At 44.7% G+C, this 19,616-nt stretch overlaps 1 protein-coding gene and 1 pseudogene across 1 annotated transcript in view; both read right to left on the reverse strand.

Moving 5' to 3' along the window:
• The window catches only part of LOC137625927 (uncharacterized), a 205,809-nt gene that overhangs the window by 57,297 nt on the left and 128,896 nt on the right, over positions 1–19,616 (reverse strand). The window contains exons 11-12 of the mRNA XM_068356940.1: positions 1,840–1,993; positions 1,346–1,512 (exon numbers count right to left, since the gene is read on the reverse strand). Coding sequence (XP_068213041.1) covers positions 1,346–1,512; positions 1,840–1,993 — 321 coding nt within the window. The remainder of the gene's footprint in view (positions 1–1,345; positions 1,513–1,839; positions 1,994–19,616) is intronic.
• LOC137626361 (5S ribosomal RNA) lies at positions 11,410–11,528 on the reverse strand (annotated as a pseudogene).

Raw genomic sequence — 19,616 nt, forward strand, 5'->3', positions numbered from 1 at the left:
TTCCCTTGCACGGAGAACCTGTAAGCTCCAAGGAAGGCCACAGCAAACAAACTGCTTTGTCTAAGTGATTCCCCTGTGGTGGAGCCCGGCGCTGCTTCACTAGGGAAAGCAATGGAGGCCCCCTAAATGTAGGATTGTCCCGGAGTCACAAGAGCACCGCTCATACTCAACCGACTCCCGGGGGAAGCTGGTCGAGCAGAGGCATCGTGGTGAGGTCGAACTGACGGAGATCGATGGTGAGGTTTCTTCACTTTCGAGGTTGACCTCGAATTAGAAGAATCCTGGTTAGCCATCTTTTACCAAAGCCTGTTGAATCTCAACCACTGGAGGTTGACCACTCCCATCACACCTGGCATGGAGACTCGGAGACTCCTGCGTGCAAGAGTGACCCCTACAAGCAGAGAAAAGACCATGAAGATCCATCCCCTCTACCGACACGGTGCCGTGACGGCGCCCTTCATTGCTCGGACAAACCTGCACGATTACGATCACCACGGGCAGTCACACCTGAAACAGAAAAAAGACAAAAAGGAAATTTTTAGCTTTTTAGCCTAGTAAATTAGGGAAATTTTTATTTGGTTTTAACGGAGGAGTAAGAAAACGTCTGTACTCCACTGAGTCAAAATAAAAAGTGACCGTTATTTACTAGTGCTGGTGTGAGTGGGGCCCTGGTCTACCACTGCTACCTCCCTTCACTACCTCACAAAAGAGCGTAAGGTTTGTTTATAGTGCCAGAACAAACATAAATTCCAAGACAAAAACCAGAGACAAAGCAAAGATCACATATACAGTATGCTTTCCATACCCAATATTTCTATGCAGATAACTTGAATACAAATAACAAGAATCGATAATTTAATAGGACAGAAATGGACATCATGAATCAATTTTTTTTTTTTTATCAGTTACCAAGAATGAAGGAATGAAAAAGAATACATAAAGTAAAGTAAATATTGACAAGGGTTACAGGAAACAAAAATGCCAACATAAATTGAATGTTAATTTTCTTTCATTCGGGATTTCTAAAGAATGATAAAAACATTAATCACAATTCTTCCACATATTGTTGACAATGAGTGACTAATAATGAAATAAGTATAGTGTTTTTTTTTTTATAAACTGCATTCAACAATGACATGAGGCTTGTGGTTTTCATCATATACTCAACAAAGACATATAATTAGAGTTATTCATATACACTGTATCAAGCAATGACACAAGGCTACTGTTTCACATATACAGTTTAGACAATAATGACAAGAAATCACACAAACTTTTCATAGACCCTATCAAGTGACTGACTGCAAATGACCTTATGAATCAACATTCTTTCAATGACTCTTACCTCTTAGAAGGGAGGGTCAGGTCACGTCCCCTGGCATGCCAGATTACTGCATCAACCTCCTCCAGGGGAAATAAGCTACGATCTGCTGTCGTGACGCAAGCTTTGACGGGACATTTTATGAAAGGTGTCTGTCCAAAACCAGCGCCATAGGAGTAGTCACCAAAAAACTGTGAAATACTTAAATCACTAATCACAAAAGAAACTCAAAAATCACAGCCATACAAAAGGATAGTTTGCAAGAGAAATTTCCTTTTTAACACCATGAATAAATAAATAAAAAATGTTAATGTCATATCTAATTTAAAAGGAAACTTAACTAATAAAATAAGGGTACAGTATTTCATTAGAACTGTTAGAAATATACAAGCAGAGAATCACCATCTTCAAGGACAATGACCCTGACAAAAATCCTACACAATAGGTCTGTCAAGCAAATTTTCTGAGGTTTAGAGGATTATTTTTTTTTTTCTTAGAACATTAATTAATTTACTTACATCATTCCAGAAGAGTATTTTCTTCACAGACAAATTACCCCTGCTTGCCACATCAAGATCTTTTGCCTTTTCTTCCTCAAAGGGCAAATAGGAATCCCCAATTCCTCTCAGAGGGACTAAATGACTCTCGGAAAAATTTGACGTTTTAATCAACCTAAAAAATGACAAATTCGAAGATAATTTGTATTTTTCCTAACCATACAAACCTTAGCTATTTACATTGGGTTTACCTTTTAGCGTAGCTGAAATGGCGAGCCATTAGAATTTAACGAGGGTGTATTACCCCCGCGCTAGTTAGCGGGGGGGGGGGGGGGGGTAGGGGAGTGGTAGCTAGCTACCCCTCCCCCCCTCACACACCGGTGAAGCTCACTTTCACTTAGAGGTAGGACTTGTCTTGGGGGACAGGGCTGGCGGGCAAATATGTGTAAATAGCTAAGGGTTTGTATGGTTAGGAAAAATACAAATTATCTTCGAATTTGTCATTTGTTCCGTAACCGAAATACAAACCACGCTATTTACATTGGGTGACTTACCCCTTAGGTAGGGTGGAAAGTCCCCAGCCATACTGGCTTTGGCTTTACCCGAGGACTCAGAATCCGAGTGAGTCGCACTCGAGAAAAGGAGTCCCTCCACCTCACAAGTTCCTTGCTCCGCAAGGAACCGCGTGGCCTACATAAGCTTGTGTGTGAAGGAAGAAGTGTGACCCATCCTAGGCAGTTGACCTGGAGTTCCAGAAGAAACTCTTGGTTAGGACGTTCCCAATACCACCTCGTCAGGGTATGGGGGACGCGATAGTATTGACTCAATACTCGGAACACAAGGAAGCATGGTTTACCTGCAGAGGTTCGAGGTCAGCTATGCAGAGACCAGGATGCTGCTTCCCCGTAGAGGGGATGATGAAGAAAGAAGTAAGGGCCAGACATACTTCTTTCGTTCATGCAGACTAAAACCTGATAACAATGCCCTCAACCTTCTGCTACCTGTCCAAAAAGGTGCCTGAGGTTAGACCAGCTGTTGTGTAGCCACCACAGAGCGATAGAAAACGTATCGAAACTCCTGTGGGTCACGACCTGCAGGAAGCGGGCTGCGAAGGTCATTAGACGCTTCCAGACTCAAGCTTGTAGCACCTGTGTCACAGAGTAGTATTACTCGAAGGCGAGGGACGTTGCGAATTATCCGACATCGTGCTGTAGGGCGACGTGACGGGGGAGGGTCTGGAGACAGGTCGAGATGAATGTCCTTGATTGATTGATTGATTGATTTAAAGTTTTCAGGCATCCTGACATCTAAGGTCATTGACGCCGGTAACATTTAATTTATGTATACAAAAAATAAAAAATAAAATAAAATAAAAAATAAAAGAGAATTCAATTAAAATCATAAAAGTTGAATGTCATAAAAGTTAAATATTTTTCAGAAGACCTGCTTCTGAAATAAATCTAAAAATGCCACTTGCATGGTAGGACACATCATTTCCAAGAATCTTGGCAAGGATGAACCTGCCACCCTCACCTCGAGCCTCAAACAAATATCTATTCCTTAAGTTGTTATAATTGGGGCATTCGGTCAACAAATGCCTTACTGTTAGAGGTACTAAACAGTCGTCACAATACGGTTGCTGTTGGCCCTTCAGCAGAAACTCGTGTGTCAACCGAGTGTGACCAATACGGAGACGACAAAGAGACGTCTCCCATTTTCGGGGCATCGTATTATACCTCCAAGGAGATATGTCATTTGTTACCTCTCGCATTTTATTCCCATCTAGGCTATCCCATTGCTGTTGCCATTTATTGCAAACCAATTTCTTGATGTCAGGTAAGAAATCATTACAGGGAATGGGTCCTTCTTGGCAGCAACTCGGATGCAGCATTCTTAGCCAGTGAATCTGCCTTCTCATTCCCAGACACACCTACATGTGCTGGAAGCCAACAAAATTGAACTGTTATACCTCTCCGTCCAATAATAAAAAGCCATTCTAAAATCTTTAAAACTAGAGGGTTATTAGAATTAAAAGCTTCTATAGCTTGAAGGACACTAAAAATTGTAAAATTACCCTCCTTCTCCAACGCTATTTTCTCAATAGCGGTTAATATGCCATACAGTTCGGCACTAAATATGGAAGCGGTCAGAGGATGTGCACCTCTACAATTAAAACCATTACTATGTACTCCAAATCCAACGCCAGCATCAGATTTGGAGCCATCAGTATAGATAAAAGTTGATCCTCTATGTTCTTTAACATGTTCATTAAAAAGAGACCTGGCTTCTAGGTCTGACATATTCTTCTTATCTCCAATAAAATATTTACAAAAAGATATCTCTGGTAACTTCCATGGAGGCTTTGATGATACCTTGAATGGAAGTACCTTATTTCTAATTATATCCAGACTATTTAATAATCGTTTCACCCGAAAGCCATAAGGTTGAGGAGATGATGCGTGTCTTACAAGGCTTGCAGTCTGAAAGGCTAGAGAGTTAGGGAGTCTTTGCAATCTAAACCAATACCGAACAATGGAAGACATTCGGTAAAGGTCTCGAGGTAACTCTCCAGCATCAACAAGGAGACTTGGGATAGGCGAGGTTTTAAAAGCTCCAGTAGACAATCTAATACCTGCATGATGTATCGAGTCTAATATTTTTAACCGGCTTGGGGTGGCTGAAGAATATATTTCACAACCATAACTAATTTTGGAAAAAATCAAGGCCTTGTATAATTTTAGAATAGTATTGCAGTCTGGCACCCATGATGTATGGGACAATACTTTTAAGATATTCAGAGCTTCAACACATTTAGCTTTCAATGCTTTTAAGTGAGAAACCCATGTAAGCCTACAATCAAATATCAAACCTAAAAATTTAGCTTCTCTTGCACATGGTATCCGTTGACCTTTAATGTATATATCCGGGTCTGGATGTACTCCCCGGATACGACAAAAATGGACAATGGTAGTTTTACTTGTCGAGAACTTAAATCCATTCATGTCAGCCCACTGGATAATTTTATCAATAGAGAGTTGGATTTTTCTCTCAATCATTGCCATTCTAGTGCCAGCAAATGATATTGAGAGATCATCCACAAATAATGTTGAGAGAACATTCTGGGGAATGGCTGAGGATATCCCATTAATTGCTAGTGCAAAAAGGGTTACACTCAGCACACTACCCTGAGGAACTCCTTCTTCCTGGCACTTACTCTCTGATAGAGTTTCCCCAACTCTCACTTGAAAAACTCTATGTGAAAGAAATGCCTGAATAAATAGTGGCAGCTCTCCTCTCAATCCCAATTCATGAATGGTTTTAAGTATACCATATCTCCATGTGGTATCATATGCCTTTTCAAGGTCAAAAAATACTGTAACATGGTGCTGTTTGGAAGCAAAGGCTTCACAAATAGAAGACTCTAGTCGTATCAACACATCAGTCGTTGAGTGCATTTTTCGGAATCCACATTGAATCGGTGATAAAATACCTTTCTTTTCAAGGTACCACATCAGCCTTGCATTGACCATCTTCTCCATGATTTTACATAAACAAGAAGTCAATGCAATAGGACGATAGTTTGCTGCTAAAAACTTGTCTTTACCGGGTTTTAAAAAGGCTAAAATAATGGCTAGTTCCCAAACACTTGGGTAACTATGATCATGCCATATTCTATTAATAATACTTAAAATAAATAGCTTTGTATTAAAATGTACATGTTTAATCATTGCATATGGAACTCCATCGGGTCCAGGGGCTGTATCATTGCAATGAGCAAGTGCGGAATCAAATTCTCTTTCAGTGAAAGGAGAATTATACGACTCTTCCCTTCTTGTTGCAAAATTTAAAATTTTCTTTTCTTCAGTGCTCCTATACTGGTGACCAGGGGCTCCTTCACACTTGCTGGATACATTTGAAAAATGATTAGCCAGGGCATTGCTAACATCATTTGCTTCAGTTACATACTGGCCATTCACCTTCAACACTGGTGGTGGGTTGGGGGTGAATTTGCCAGCTATCTTTTTTACTTTCCTCCACACAGAAGATGGTGGTGTTCTACTGTTAATGGAGGAAACAAAAGACATCCATGACTGGCGCCTTGCTTCTTTCATGGCACGACGGAACTGTGCTCTACATTTCTTGTACATAATTAAATTCTCATCAGTTCTGCGTCTACGCAATCGTGTTAGAGATCTTCTTGTGGCTCTGTGGAGGGCAGTTAGTTCTGAAAACCACCACGGGACTGGTCGTCGTTTGAATAACCCTGTTGTTTTGGGAATTGAAATGACTCCTGCTGTATGGAGAGTTCCATTCAGTAAGTCTATGGCATCATCGATATTTTCAACCTGTCCTGCATCCCCCTCAATTTCGCTAAGCTCACGAAATTTATCCCAGTCCGCCTTGTCAAGATTCCATCATGGCGATCCCTGTAAAGGTGGACCATTGTTGGTGTTTATAATGATTGGTGCATGATCACTAGTATGCCAATCATCTAATGTTCTCCAATCGAAGTCGAGAAGGCAATTAGAGCTTACGATTGATAGGTCAATACATGACAAGGTACCTGTCTGGACATGAAAGTGTGTGAGCTCTCCTGTATTAAGGAGTCCCACATCTTCATTTTCCACAATTGATGATATGATATTTCCCCTCGTGTTTGCTAAGACATCACCCCACAAAGGATGTCTACCATTCAAATCTCCAAGTAAAAGAAAAGGTTGAGGGATTTGTTGAATCACCTCCACTAAGTTATCATACAAAATGTTATCATTTGGAGGCAAGTACAGAGAACAAATTGTATATTTTCGCCCTATGTCAATCTGTACAACCACTGCCTGCAGAGGTGTATGAATAGACAGAGAAACTTGGGGAACATCTCGACGAACGTATATGAGACTTCCGCCATGGCTCCCCACTTGGTGATCATATGGTGTCCTATAACTAATATATTCGCGAGGACAAGGGGTATTATGATCAAGTTTGCTCTCCTGTAGACAAATAATTATGGGGGAATGCTCATGAATAAGGAGCTTAAGTTCTTCATATTTGGCCCTTAAACCCTGACAATTCCATTGCAAAATGGAGGAAAAAACTATGGTTTATAATTTGGTAGACCCCTTGGATGGAGTCTTCCCATTAGCAGTTTTTGATCTAACACTATTTTTAGGTGGTTTTATTAAAGAGGGTCTTGATAGATTGGGTTTGGCATTTATGATTTTCTTTTTGTCTTTTTGATCTGATTGTTGAGGAGGTTGGTGGACCTCCACTTGAATTTCCGATTTATTTAAATTGACTTCCAGATCAGAAATATCAACAGACAAATCATCATATTTATTTGACGTCGTAATTTTGATATTTCTTATGGAAGGGGGCGAGAGAGATGGAGGTCTCTCTCTTTTACGATTAGTAGGTTTTGAGCTACCAGGTTTTTGCACCTTCCCCAATACAGGTGCACCTGGTAACTTGGTGTCAGGTGGCATCTCCATCAAATCAGGCAAGGACATGGCCTGGGAGAGGTTAGTACTATTGTTGGTAATGGGGGACGAAGGCTGTACAGAAATGGGCAATGACCCATTTTTAATACACTGTGGCAGAGCCTCAGAAGGCAATATGATTACCTTGTCATGCAGTACTTTATTATCAGAGGTTGTATTTCTTTGCTTAGGATTACTGGCAGTGCTAGGTGGGGTTGCTGTCTCCTGTGGTAAATTTACCTTTGATTTTAAGGCCTTTGCATAGCTGGTTGATTTATTCAACAGTCTTTTTGCATGTCCCACACTTATGTGTTCTAAACTTGATTTGTTTAGGGCAGCTTCCTCCAACTTATACAGTTCGCATCTCCTATCAGTTGATTTATGATTCAAATTGCAATTTGAACACCTGGCCTCAAGTGTACATTCTCCATGATAAGTTTTGGAGCAAATACCACACATTTTTCCATTTTTGCAAACTTTGGATGGGTGTCCAAATTTAAAACAATTAAAACATTGCAGGGGCTTTTGTTTGAAAGGCCGAACTTTAATCCTTTCATTTTCAATAAAAATATGGAAAGGTACATCAGCATCCTGGAAAGTAAGTATAATCATTGAAGTTCCAGGAACCTTATGCACTTTCCATACATTTAATGGACACATAGAAAGTATCTCCTCCTCTGTAAATTTGTACAGGTCCTTATTAAAGACCACTCCCCTTCCATAACTAAAATTTAGATGAGGTTCCATTTCCAATGTAATTTCATCACTGCCTGTCTGTAAGTTAGACAGTATTGCAGACTAAGTTGAAGATTTGGCATGGATGAGATAACTATTCTTCCCAAAACGAGATATATCTCCAGGTGCTATGGTTCCTACTTTTTTTTTTGATAAACTTACATATCTTAAAATAATTTCCTATTATCCTTTTAGGTTCAGCTAAGAGCTACATTGGTGGTTTGGGTTTTCTCTGTGAAGGCATGGGTACATTTCTATCTTTTTCAAACCAATCAGCAGGTTTGTACACATCCAATTCCTTTGGGACCTTATCACAAAGAGCTCCCATGATGTTCAATTCATTAATTTTGATACTACTAATATTACTTATGGCATTAAACGCTTCATCATGACTTTCAAAAGATATCCAAGAGTTCCATTTTTCATCTCCAAGTCTCATCCTTATTTCCTTTATCAATCCATAGCACTCAAATGCTCTATATATATCTTCATAATTTGTCTCTAATGGGTTTTGGGAAACATGAAGGAATCGTAATTTTCCTGTGTTACCCAAACTGCTAGATTTTTTAACATCAGTAGAGTGGTCCTTTTTAGTTCGAAGGTCGTCCACAGAATTTTCCTTAATTACAGTAGCAGAAGTCGTCAACAGTGCCGGGGGGGAGTCAGCAAATCCAAGGGATGGGGAGTCAGCATTTGAAGGGTCCATATTTAAGGATGGGATTTTCATGTTTTTTGTTGTTGTTTTGTTGGGGTACCTGCTTGAGAATTATAAGAAAGTATCATACGTTGGAAAGGAAATTTGTATTCTCCACTATCGGCACAATGAGAGTATACTTCCCAGATGGTCCACTCCATACCCTACCCGAAGGATAGCATCAAAACAGATATAGAGGCACAGGTGTAAGCTAAACCCGCCTGTTAGGACTGAGACCAAGGTAATATGGAATCATCCTCCCCATATCTGTAATGATGGGCTTCCGGCCAAAAGCCAAGAGTCCCACCTCAAGGATTGGATCCCCCTGGATTCCGATGACCCAACCCCTGAGAGTAGTTCCGCCAAAAAGGTCCAAACCATCTTTGGGATGGCTGAGATCATCCAATACTCTCATATATAGCTTTGAATGCGAATACCTCCCAACCGTGATACCTTCTCCCATTCATCTAAGCAGGCTGTAATAACGAATGTGGAAATATCCACGCCATTTAAATAAAATAGATAAAAATAGATAAATAAATAAATGAACAAATAAAATAAATAAATATATATATATGCATACATCTACATATATATATATAACTAAGAAAAATAATAATCATAGAGATAGGACAGCAAGGTGAAAGAAAGTTGATAAAATTAGGAGAAGGTCGAAGTAATATTAAGCAGAAGAAAAAGATGAAAGAGAGAAATTTAGATTCGAACTGGGGGAGCAATTTCCCGAAGTTCGAGAGCCCTCTTGCCCGTCACCAAGATTCAGCACGGGAATGAAATGCCGTGCTGAAGCTCAATGACTTCATCAAGGCATTCTCTCATTATGAGGGTGAATTTCCTTGAGTCCGAGCTGAAGAGGTATACTGGTGACTCTCCCCCGTGTCCTTCTTGTGCTCCCAAACCGGCTGCAACTGAGGACAAACTGCAGCTGTTCCCAAAGCTAACCTCTCGATTCCTTTACTGGCAAGAAGAAGGTTTTGGGACATAAGATACAGAATGGTGACTCAAAATCTTGAAGGAATTGGACCGAAGGGCCGGGACCCCAAGATTCTGAGTCTAGCCAACAACTCAGGAGCGAACCTGAATGTTGCCTTCCCCCATTCCTTAGAAAGGGCGGAGTTGTACGAGACCAAGAAGATTGCTTACACACTGGCCGCGGCCAGAGTGAGCAGGAAACCCAAGACGGAATACGATCAGAGGCCTGACGTAAAGGGTCTTGAGAAGATCTCTTAAGGGACTAAAAAGTCCGAGCCATGCTCCAAGTTGGAGGTCTCACTCCGACTAGGGCAGGGACGTTCGCAGCTTCGCATGAGCGAGGAAAGGTCCAGCGGGAAGGAAAAAGTTATTCCTTTAAGCCTGAAGGTCAGGGAAAGGCTGAGCGACAGGCTTCATTGCCGAGAGCGGAAAGGAGTTTCCTCCCGCCGAAAGCCAATAAGATCGTTATTGCTGGAGAAGAGGCCTCAAGGGAAGAGGTATATCTCCCACGACACCAACCACCAAAGACTCTTCACTTCGCCTGGAAGACCCCTGCGGATGACTATCGCAGATGACGCGACCTCCGTCCCGCGACTGTAGCGGATTGTCTCTTCTTGAGGAGGAGGCATAGTGTCTCCAGGCATGAAGCCGAAGCGACGGGGCCGGCTCGTGAAAGATGTTGCAGTGTGGTTGTTTGAGTAGCCTGTGCCGTGGGAGAAGCTCTCCCGGGAGTTCCGTCAGGGGAAGCAGAGGGTCCGGAAACTGTTCTGCGCATAGTCCCAGTGGAGCTCTCAGGGCCATTGAAAGGTTGACAGACAACCTGGTCTTGTTGAGACCCATTCTCAACAGACAACAAAGGAGGGAAGACGCAGGCGTCGATGTTGCCCCACCATCACCGGAATGCATCTTGCCAGAGTCTCGGGGTCTGAGACTGGGGGGAAGAACAGCGGAAGCTCGAGGTTCCAAGCTGTCGCGTTCAGGTCCCCCAGACCAGGACTTGCTGGTTACTCAAGGCCAAAGACCCCCAGGTACACTCTCTCTACGAGGCTCTGCTCGGATAGTCGGAGAGAACATTCCTCTGCCTGGAATGATAGAGCCGATGGTGGTATTGAGAGTCTCTCAAATCATCTCGGTATCTCTACTGCAAGATGCGAAGGTGTGAAAATGCGTCCCCTGCTGGTTAGAACATGCCAGAACCATGAAGTCGACGCGCACGGAGCGACTCGGCAGGAGCTGTAGGATCTGTAGAGGGGCCAGACTATGGCCCCTAAGCCTGCCTGAATGATGAAGAGGTATCCTTCAGGTCCTGACCATAGGCCTGGACCGGAACATGCCCCCCCCCCCCCCCCTTTTCTTTGACGAGTCCGAGAACAGCATAAAAAATGTGGGGAAATGACAAGAATATCCACTCCCATCAAGAGGTTCCATAGGTCAACACCCATTGCAGGTCTAATAGTTCCGCTGGTCCCATAGGGGCCAGAAAGTCCGGTTAATCGTTGCTTTGAAACCACCGGAACTTGGACCGCCCCACCTGGAACTTATCCTGAGGCGACCGTTCGGAACTATAGACGGGTCAATGAGGAAAAGAGAACTAGGAAGCGTTCCAAGGTAGGGCTGAAAGCTCTGCTTGACTGAGAACAGGTACTGCGACTCTCCTCAGCCTTGCCACAGTCAACTGAAGGGAAGGCTCGGAGGAGGTGGCAACAGAATCTGGCGTCCCCAGGTGGTCACCCATCCAAGTACCGACCAGAACCGACGTTGCTTAACCTCGCTGGACGGATGAGAAGCGGGGTTTCCAACGTGGTAAGGCCGTTGACTGAATATCATGGCTAGATACTCCAGATGTTGAGGCAGAAGAAGAGAAGGCTCCTAGCAAAATACCATGAACCCCCACTCATGGTAAGCATCCGGAAGCTTGTCCCGGCGCTGAAGAAGGTCGAACCCGACCTACCGGAGTTGACCAGACCTCCAAAAGGCAAAGGAGGCGGAAGCCTGCACCTGAGCGGCCATGAGGAAAGCAGGGAGAGTTCTCTGGGGAAAAAAACCTGCGATGCCACGGCAGGATCGCCACACTGCATTTTAAGCAAGAATACCTGCAGTATAGGCTGAATTCCACAAGCTTCCTGGAAGATGGATGAAATGGAAACTGACAATACCCGTCCTTCTGATCCAGGGCCTAAGGAGTCCTGTCGCCTCGTTACCAGTCTGATCGATTCTGCTGTTCCACGCTGGACGAAGTTTGTTCGACACACTTGATCAGGGCTGAGAGGGCGACTACGGAACTCCCGTCTCAGATACTTCCTACAAGAAAGGATCGACTGAAGAAGCCGGGGGTGAAGCCGTCGATGATCCTATGGAGGACCTTCTCCTAAGGCATGGATCATTCTGCCCAAACGGGCAAACTCTTGCCAACCCTATGGCATAGAGGTTCAGAGACACTGAATTCGCTGAAAGAGACGGCAGGCGCGATATCCTTGGCTGATCACAGAGATCATGCAGGAATGGGCATCGGGAAGCTGTCATCCGGATGAGTAACCTTAGGCATCCTCCCAGCGTGAAACCTGCAAGGGGGGGGTGCCAATCCTGGAGTTCGTGAACTCTACCGCTCCCTCTAGGACTATGCCCCCCCCAGGAGAGCCTCCCGTGCTACCTGTTCCTGACAGGAGGGAACTGCAATTGGACACCTTGTCTCAGTTGTCGTAGCCGGTCCAATAACTTAGGCCGACGTGGCTGAAAGAAAGAGGCGCTGGAGCCCTGCAGGGTCTGGAAGAAAGCGCCTTGGAGGAGTGAAAACGGAAGTCGACTTCCTCCGCACAGCCGCTGTCTATGTATCTGTCCTTGGGCACAAACAAACTCTTCTCAAGGATGGAAGGGTGTCTGAGGTTGTCGACATCCACGGATGAGACACCCGAAAGGAAGCCCTCGGTCAATGCGTCCAGATGGTCCAACATCGAGCTTGCCCGCAAGTTCGATACTTGACGACGAAACGCCAAAGTGCTTGAGCCCGAGAGGAGGAAAGTACCCATGACCTTCCTGTAGCTTCCTTGAACCAAACCTCGGGTCGTAACCGAGGAGGGAAAGGACCTGGTAAGCCCCTTTCACGAGATGGAGAAGAGGAAGGGGTAAACAGTCACCCCTTGGCCGATGGAGAAATCTCGAACGGAAAGCCCCCCGCCAAAAACCCTTCCAGGGATTGACGGGAAAGGGCCAACCCAGGTTCTGGAAAGAAGAATGTTGCTCAGACCTCCCTGAAGATTCTTCTTATTCTTGCATGTGCCATGCTCTGCGTTTACGGGGTGAGGCCGTGTTCTGGAAATACGCTCCAGAAGACTCGCCAGGCTGGCCATGCTGCGAAAACCCCAATGGGAATCGCGGTCGCAATTGCCCTGGAGCTCGCGCGATGGTAAATCAATGATTTGCGCGTGGGCGAACGTGGAAGCGCCCATGCGCGGGCACGCAGGAACGCAAACGAAGGTGAGCGAAGGAGCGCAGAAGGAGGGTGAGCGTGGTAGGAAGGGCGAGAGCTGGTGGTCGGCGAGCGATAACCCATAGGCGAGCAATGGATACTGCAAGAATTAAGCCGACGTTCGCGCGAAGAAACGCCGTCAGTTCGCGCGACGGAACGCCGTCGGTTCGCGCGACGGAACGCCTATGGTTCGCGCGACGGAACGCCGTCGGTTCGCGCGACGGAACGCCGTCGGTTCGCGCGACGGAACGCCGTCGGTTCGCGCGACGGAACGCCGTCGGTTCGCGCGACGGAACGCCGTCGGTTCGCGCGACGGAACGCCGTCGGTTCGCGCGACGGAACGCCGTCGGTTCGCGCGACGGAACGCCGTCGGTTCGCGCGACGGAACGCCGTCGGTTCGCGCGAAGGAACGCCGTCCGTCCGCGCGATGGAATACCGTCGGTTCGCGCGCGGGCGAACATTGGAGAGCATGTGTGCAGTCGCGCATGAGCGTAGGCGTGCAGGCACGTGGGCGTGCGGTCGCGCGGGCATGTGGGCGTGTGACCGCGCAGGCACGTGGGCGCGCGAGTGAGCACAGGCGGTCGGGAGACCGAAGACGCGTAGGCAAGCGATGGCACGTTGACGAGCAATGGCGCGTTCTGGCGCGATAGCCCGTAGGCGAGTGAAGGCGCGTTGGCAAGCGATGGCGCGTCGGCAAGCGATGGCGCGTCGGCAAGCGATGGCGCGTCGGCAAGCGATGGCGCGTCGGCAAGCGATGGCGCGTTGGCGAGCTGTGGTGCGTTAACAAAACGCTAGCGCGCAGGTGAAGAATCGCGCGGGCGCGTAGGCGATTGCCAACGTGAGAGAGACTAGTGATGGTTAGCGTGCATCGCGCTAACAGAAGGCGCGCAGGTGCATCAGGAAGGTGAGCGCTGAAGCAAGCTGTTAATCAGGCGATCCTAGACGGTCAGAAAACCGTTGGCGCCCATTGGTGCGTGGCAAAGAAGGGCGCGCAGATGTGTGCTGGCGATTGAAGAAAGCTGGCGCACAGAAGGACAGAAGTAAAGGTGAGCGCTGGCGAGCAGGAGGAAGATCTACGGCAAGACTCAGCTACCGGAGATCGTGGTCCACAGCAGGCGAGCGCTAGATCGCTACTGATGGTGGTCAGGGGAACTGACACGTGTGGCAGATCGATGGCGATCGTTGACGCGTAGGAGATCGCTGACGAGCAGGTGAACGTTGACGCGTCTAAGGTCACTGGCGAGCTGGTGATCGCTGGCGAGAAGAAGGCAACGCGTGGAAGACTGCGCGTAGAAGAAGAGTCCTTGACCCAGACCTGAACCGAAGTTCTAGATCGCGAGGGCGAACGTGGGCGCGTAACAGGAACCAACAGGAACATCAGAGATGATCATCATGAGAGCGCTGACGAACAGGAGAGCGCTGGCGAACAGGAGAGCGCTGGCGAACAGGAGAGCGCTGGCGAACAGGAGAGCGCTAGCGATCAGGAAAGCGCTGATGAGCAGGAGAGTGCCTGTGCGCTAACATTGAGCAGGAGCAGGAGAGCGCCTGTGCGCTAACACTGAGCAGGAGAGAACACAGCAGACGGGGGCGCAGGGGAACCCTGACACGTAAGGGAAGAACCCCCGTGGGAGGCAACCCTTTGCCCCGAAGGGATCGTTGTCCGTCGGAAGACTGATGTCCGTCGGAAGACCGTTGTCTGTCTGCCGGGAGACTCCGTCGGGAAGACCGTTGTACGTCGGGAAGACCATTGCCCGTCGGAAGACGAGGTCAGACTGCTGTCCATCTGCACCAGGGGCGGAAGATCAAGAAGGAGTTGTAGGCTGCATACGGAGATTCAAAAAGGCGCCTCTTAGCACCCTTATAGGGAGATGAGAGGCCCTTACGACGAGGCGGACGGTGAGCCTTACGGCGAAGGAGGCCAACAGCAACAGCAGCAGAAGAATCCTCCGAAGAAGAGTCTCTATGAGTGTACTCTCTCGCGAACAAAAGAGAAACACTTCGTAGAAGAGACTGGTCAGCCAGTGACCTAAAAGTAGCAATCCTCCGAAGAGGGGCTCCTGCAGTTGCCCAGCCCCGTGAGCGAAACTGCAGGTGCGACCGCTCAGCACCAAGAGCATAGTCGCACGAAAAAAAGGCAAGAGAAGAACCCCCCAAAAGGGGAAAAACTCAAGCCTGGACAGGAAAAACTTCCCTCGGAAGGAAAGTTACCCACCCAAGGAGGCAAGCCTCCTGAGAGTTCTAAAATGAACTGGAGAGCTGTCAATCGTCACGGAGTACTTCCAGTAGAAGGAGACACGCCCCTGACGAAAATACAAAGGGGAGGCAGCAACAGACGAATCCGCAGGCCTCAACAAGACAGCTCACACCGTTGCCATATTACAGAAACGAACTAAATCAGTAACTGTAAAAAAATAAAACAAAAATCATTAGTACACATTCATTCCCCCGGGAAGGCTCCGAAGAGGAATCCCGAGGGAAAGGAAAACAAGAATTACACAACAGGCACGTGCCCTCACAACCACTTACACTCACGGAAGGAGAGCTGTAACCAAAACAGAATTATAAAAATTATAATTATGAAACTATGTAATTACGTAATTAAAAAATGAATGAACACTAAAGAAAGAACGAAAACCCCGAAAGGAATCGTTCTACAAAGCTGAAAAATTAACAAATACAATTAGATTCATAAACTAATTGAGACAAAACGTACGGCGTAGCAACCCCCCCACACGGGAAGGAAGCTACAAAAAGGCGTAGTAAACGTAGTAAGAGGGTGAACGACCTCAAGAGAGAGAGAGAGAGAAAGACCGAAGTCAAACTCGAACGCAACCCATAAAATTACACCAAGGTGGCCTAAACTGCCGACGACTCCACGGAGATATCGTACACTACACACACAACTCTGAAAAGGAAACTTACTGATTTCTATACTCAAATATATATACAAACATGAAAAAATGTTTACATATATATTGAGTAAAAGAAAAGTAAGTGATTAAGTAAAGACAAAACAAACAATGGCTGCCAAGCGAGGACAAAGACAGAGACGTCTGTCCCAGTCCGAGCCAAAAGTGAAAGTGAGCTTCACCGGTGTGTGAGGGGGGGAGGGGTAGCTAGCTACCACTCCCCTACCCCCCCGCTAACTAGCGCGGGGGTAATACACCCTCGTTAAATTCTAATGGCTCGCCATTTCAGCTACGCTAAAAGGTAAACCCAATGTAAATAGCGTGGTTTGTATTTCAGTTACGGAACAAATCCATTTTTGGCTCCACTTAACGAATCCGAAACCCAGTCAATGGAAATGATTGAGTTATTTGCCGTAGCATCATTACTGCAAGGAAAATTCAAACATTTCCTTTCAATAAAATTTCTATAATCTCTTCATTTATTTTTTTTTTGTGCATGCAGCAAATGGACTTTGAAGTTTCACACAATCACAGAAGTTTCAGTAGTCAAATGCATTAAAAAATATCTATTTGAAATGAAATTACAGGTATCAATGGCTGACATAACCTTATTTCTACATTTTAAGTATGAAATGTGGACCATGCTACCGAAGTTTCTTAAAAAAGTGATTTCATGAATATACATTGTAACCAATAATATCATTAACACAAAAAGATCATAACTTACATTGAATACCTCTCTGGGGTGAATGATTTTTGACTTCCACTCATACATAAACCAATTATTACCAAGGTCAACAGGGCAATAAAACGTTTCTGTGAAGTAGAACATATATACTCAGTGAGAGAGAGAGAGAGAGAGAGAGAGAGAGAGAGAGAGAGAGAGAGAGAGAGAGAGAGAGAGAGAGAGAGAGAGTGTCTTTCAATAAATAACCACATTATTACAAATCCCTGGATAAATATGAAATATTGCACACACCACCGTAGTGATGATACTTAAGTCAACTCACCAAATATATTTTCATCTTTAAAAAGTTGACCCAAATTCTTCAGTTAGATCACTCTAAACTGTCACGGAAGAGAAAAACATAAAACTTGTAATTAACTACTGTATATCCATACATATTATTGAAACGTGTTGATAAACAGCTACAATAACTTAGTTAAAAAAAGAAACGAAGCTTTAATGAAATTAATTTGTAAGAAGTACTATATCTTGTGAATTAGTTTTGTATAGATACATACATACATATACCAAGGCACTTACCCCAATTTTGGCGGGTAGCCAACATCAACAAATGAAACAAAACAAAAAAGGGGACCTCTACTCTCTACGTTCCTCCAGCCTAACAAGGGACTCAACCGAGTTCAGCTGGTACTGCTAGGGTGCCACAGCCCACCCTCCCCCATTATCCACCACAGATGAAGCTTCATAATGCTGAATCCCCTACTGCTTCTACCTCCGCGGTCATCTAAGGCATCAGAGGAAGCAGCAGGGCCTACCGGAACTGCGTCACAATCGCTCGCCATTCATTCCTATTTCTAGCATGCTCTCTTGCCTCTCTCACATCTATTCTCCTATCACCCAGAGCTTTCTTCACTCCATCCATCCACCCAAACCTTGGCCTTCCTCTTGTACTTCTCCCATCAACTCTTGCATTCATCACCTTCTTTAGCAGACAGCCATTTTCCATTCTCACAACATAGCCAAACCACCTCAACACATTCATATCCACTCTAGCTGCGAACTCATTTCTTACACCCGTTCTCACCCTCACCACTTCATTCCTAACCCTAACTACTCGAGATACACCAGCCATACTCCTTAGACACTTCATCTCAAACACATTCAATTTCTGTCTCCATCACTTTCATTCCCCACAACTCCGATCCATACATCACAGTTGGTACAATCACTTTCTCATATAGAACTCTTTACATTCATGCCCAACCCTCTATTTTTTACTACTCCCTTAACTGCCCCCAACACTTTGCAACCTTCATTCACTCTCTGACGTACATATGCTTCCACTCCACCATTTGCTGCAACAACAGACCCCAAGTACTTAAACTGATCCACCTCCTCAAGTAACTCTCCATTCAACATGACATTCAACCTTGCACCACCTTCCCTTCTCGTACATCTCATAACCTTACTCTTACCCACATTAACTCTCAACTTCCTTCTCTCACACACCCTTCCAAATTCTGTCACTAGTCGGTCAGCTTCTCTTCTGTGTCTGCAACCAGTACAGTATCATCCGATATAAGAACTAAAATAAAAAAAATTACAATTCAATAAATCAAAGATAATCTAGAACAAAATTCCCAGCATTCAATTCAATTTCATTTAGTATGGCTTGGACTGAAGGTAACTATTTAGAATTCACTTATACTTTCTTCTCTTTGCAACAGTAAAATTTCTTACACTGATAAGTAGGTTGGCCAAGGCACCAGCCACCTTTTGAGATACTACTGCTAGAAAGTTATAGGGGTACTTTGACTGGCCCGACAGTACAACATTGGATTCTTTTTTCTGGTTATGGTTCATTTTCCCTTTGCCTAAACATACATGCAATAGTCTGGCCTATTCTTTACATATTCTCCTCTGTCCTCAGACACCTGACAACACTGAGATTACCAAACTATTCTTCTTCACCCAAGGAGTTACTGTACTATCATTGCTCAGTGGCCACTTCCCTCTAGATAAGGGTAGAAGAGACTCTTTAGTTACGGTAAGGAGCTCTTCTAGGAGAAAAACATTCCAAAACCAAACCATTGTTCTCTAGTCTTGGGTATTGCCACAGCCTCTGTACCATGGTCTTCCACTGTCTTGGGTTACAGTTCTCTTGCTTGAAGGTACACTAAGGCAAACTTTTCTACCTTATTTCTCTTCCTCTTGTTTTGTTAAAGTTTATATAGGAGATATTCATTTTAATGTTATTACTGTTCTTAAAACATTTTATTTTTCCTAGTTTCCTTTCCTCACTGGGCTATTTTCCTTGTTGGAGTCCCTGGGCTTATAGCATCCTGCTTTTCTAACTAGGGGCTGTAGCTTAGCAAGTGATAATAATAATAATAAAAATAATAATAATAATAATAATACCAGTTCATAAATCAGTCACTCACTTCCCATATCTATATTTCTTTCAGCATAGATGACCATTACTGTCGTGATGGTAGTACAATATATAATATATTAATTAAATCATCAATGTTATATCCCTCTCTTTATGTTGGCATCAATGACCTTGGATGTGATTATATAGTACTACTGCATGATATAGATTAATAATCAATTCTTCTTCTTTTACTCTCTCGTAGATTACCTTATTTTTTAAGTGTTGGGGGAAAATATGAGGAAATCTGAAAGTTTCAAATTGAAAAATTTTATATCTATATATTTATGAACTAATGTATGTTATTTAATGGCTAAAGGCCTGAAACCTAAAACGTAATTTACTTATTGATTGAAGTATATCTAAGGTCCTTAATTAAATCGGGTTCATATGCCTTTTTTATTTTCTTTT

The sequence above is a fragment of the Palaemon carinicauda genome, chromosome 33, assembly GCF_036898095.1.
Source record: "Palaemon carinicauda isolate YSFRI2023 chromosome 33, ASM3689809v2, whole genome shotgun sequence".
Lineage (NCBI taxonomy): Eukaryota > Metazoa > Arthropoda > Malacostraca > Decapoda > Palaemonidae > Palaemon > Palaemon carinicauda.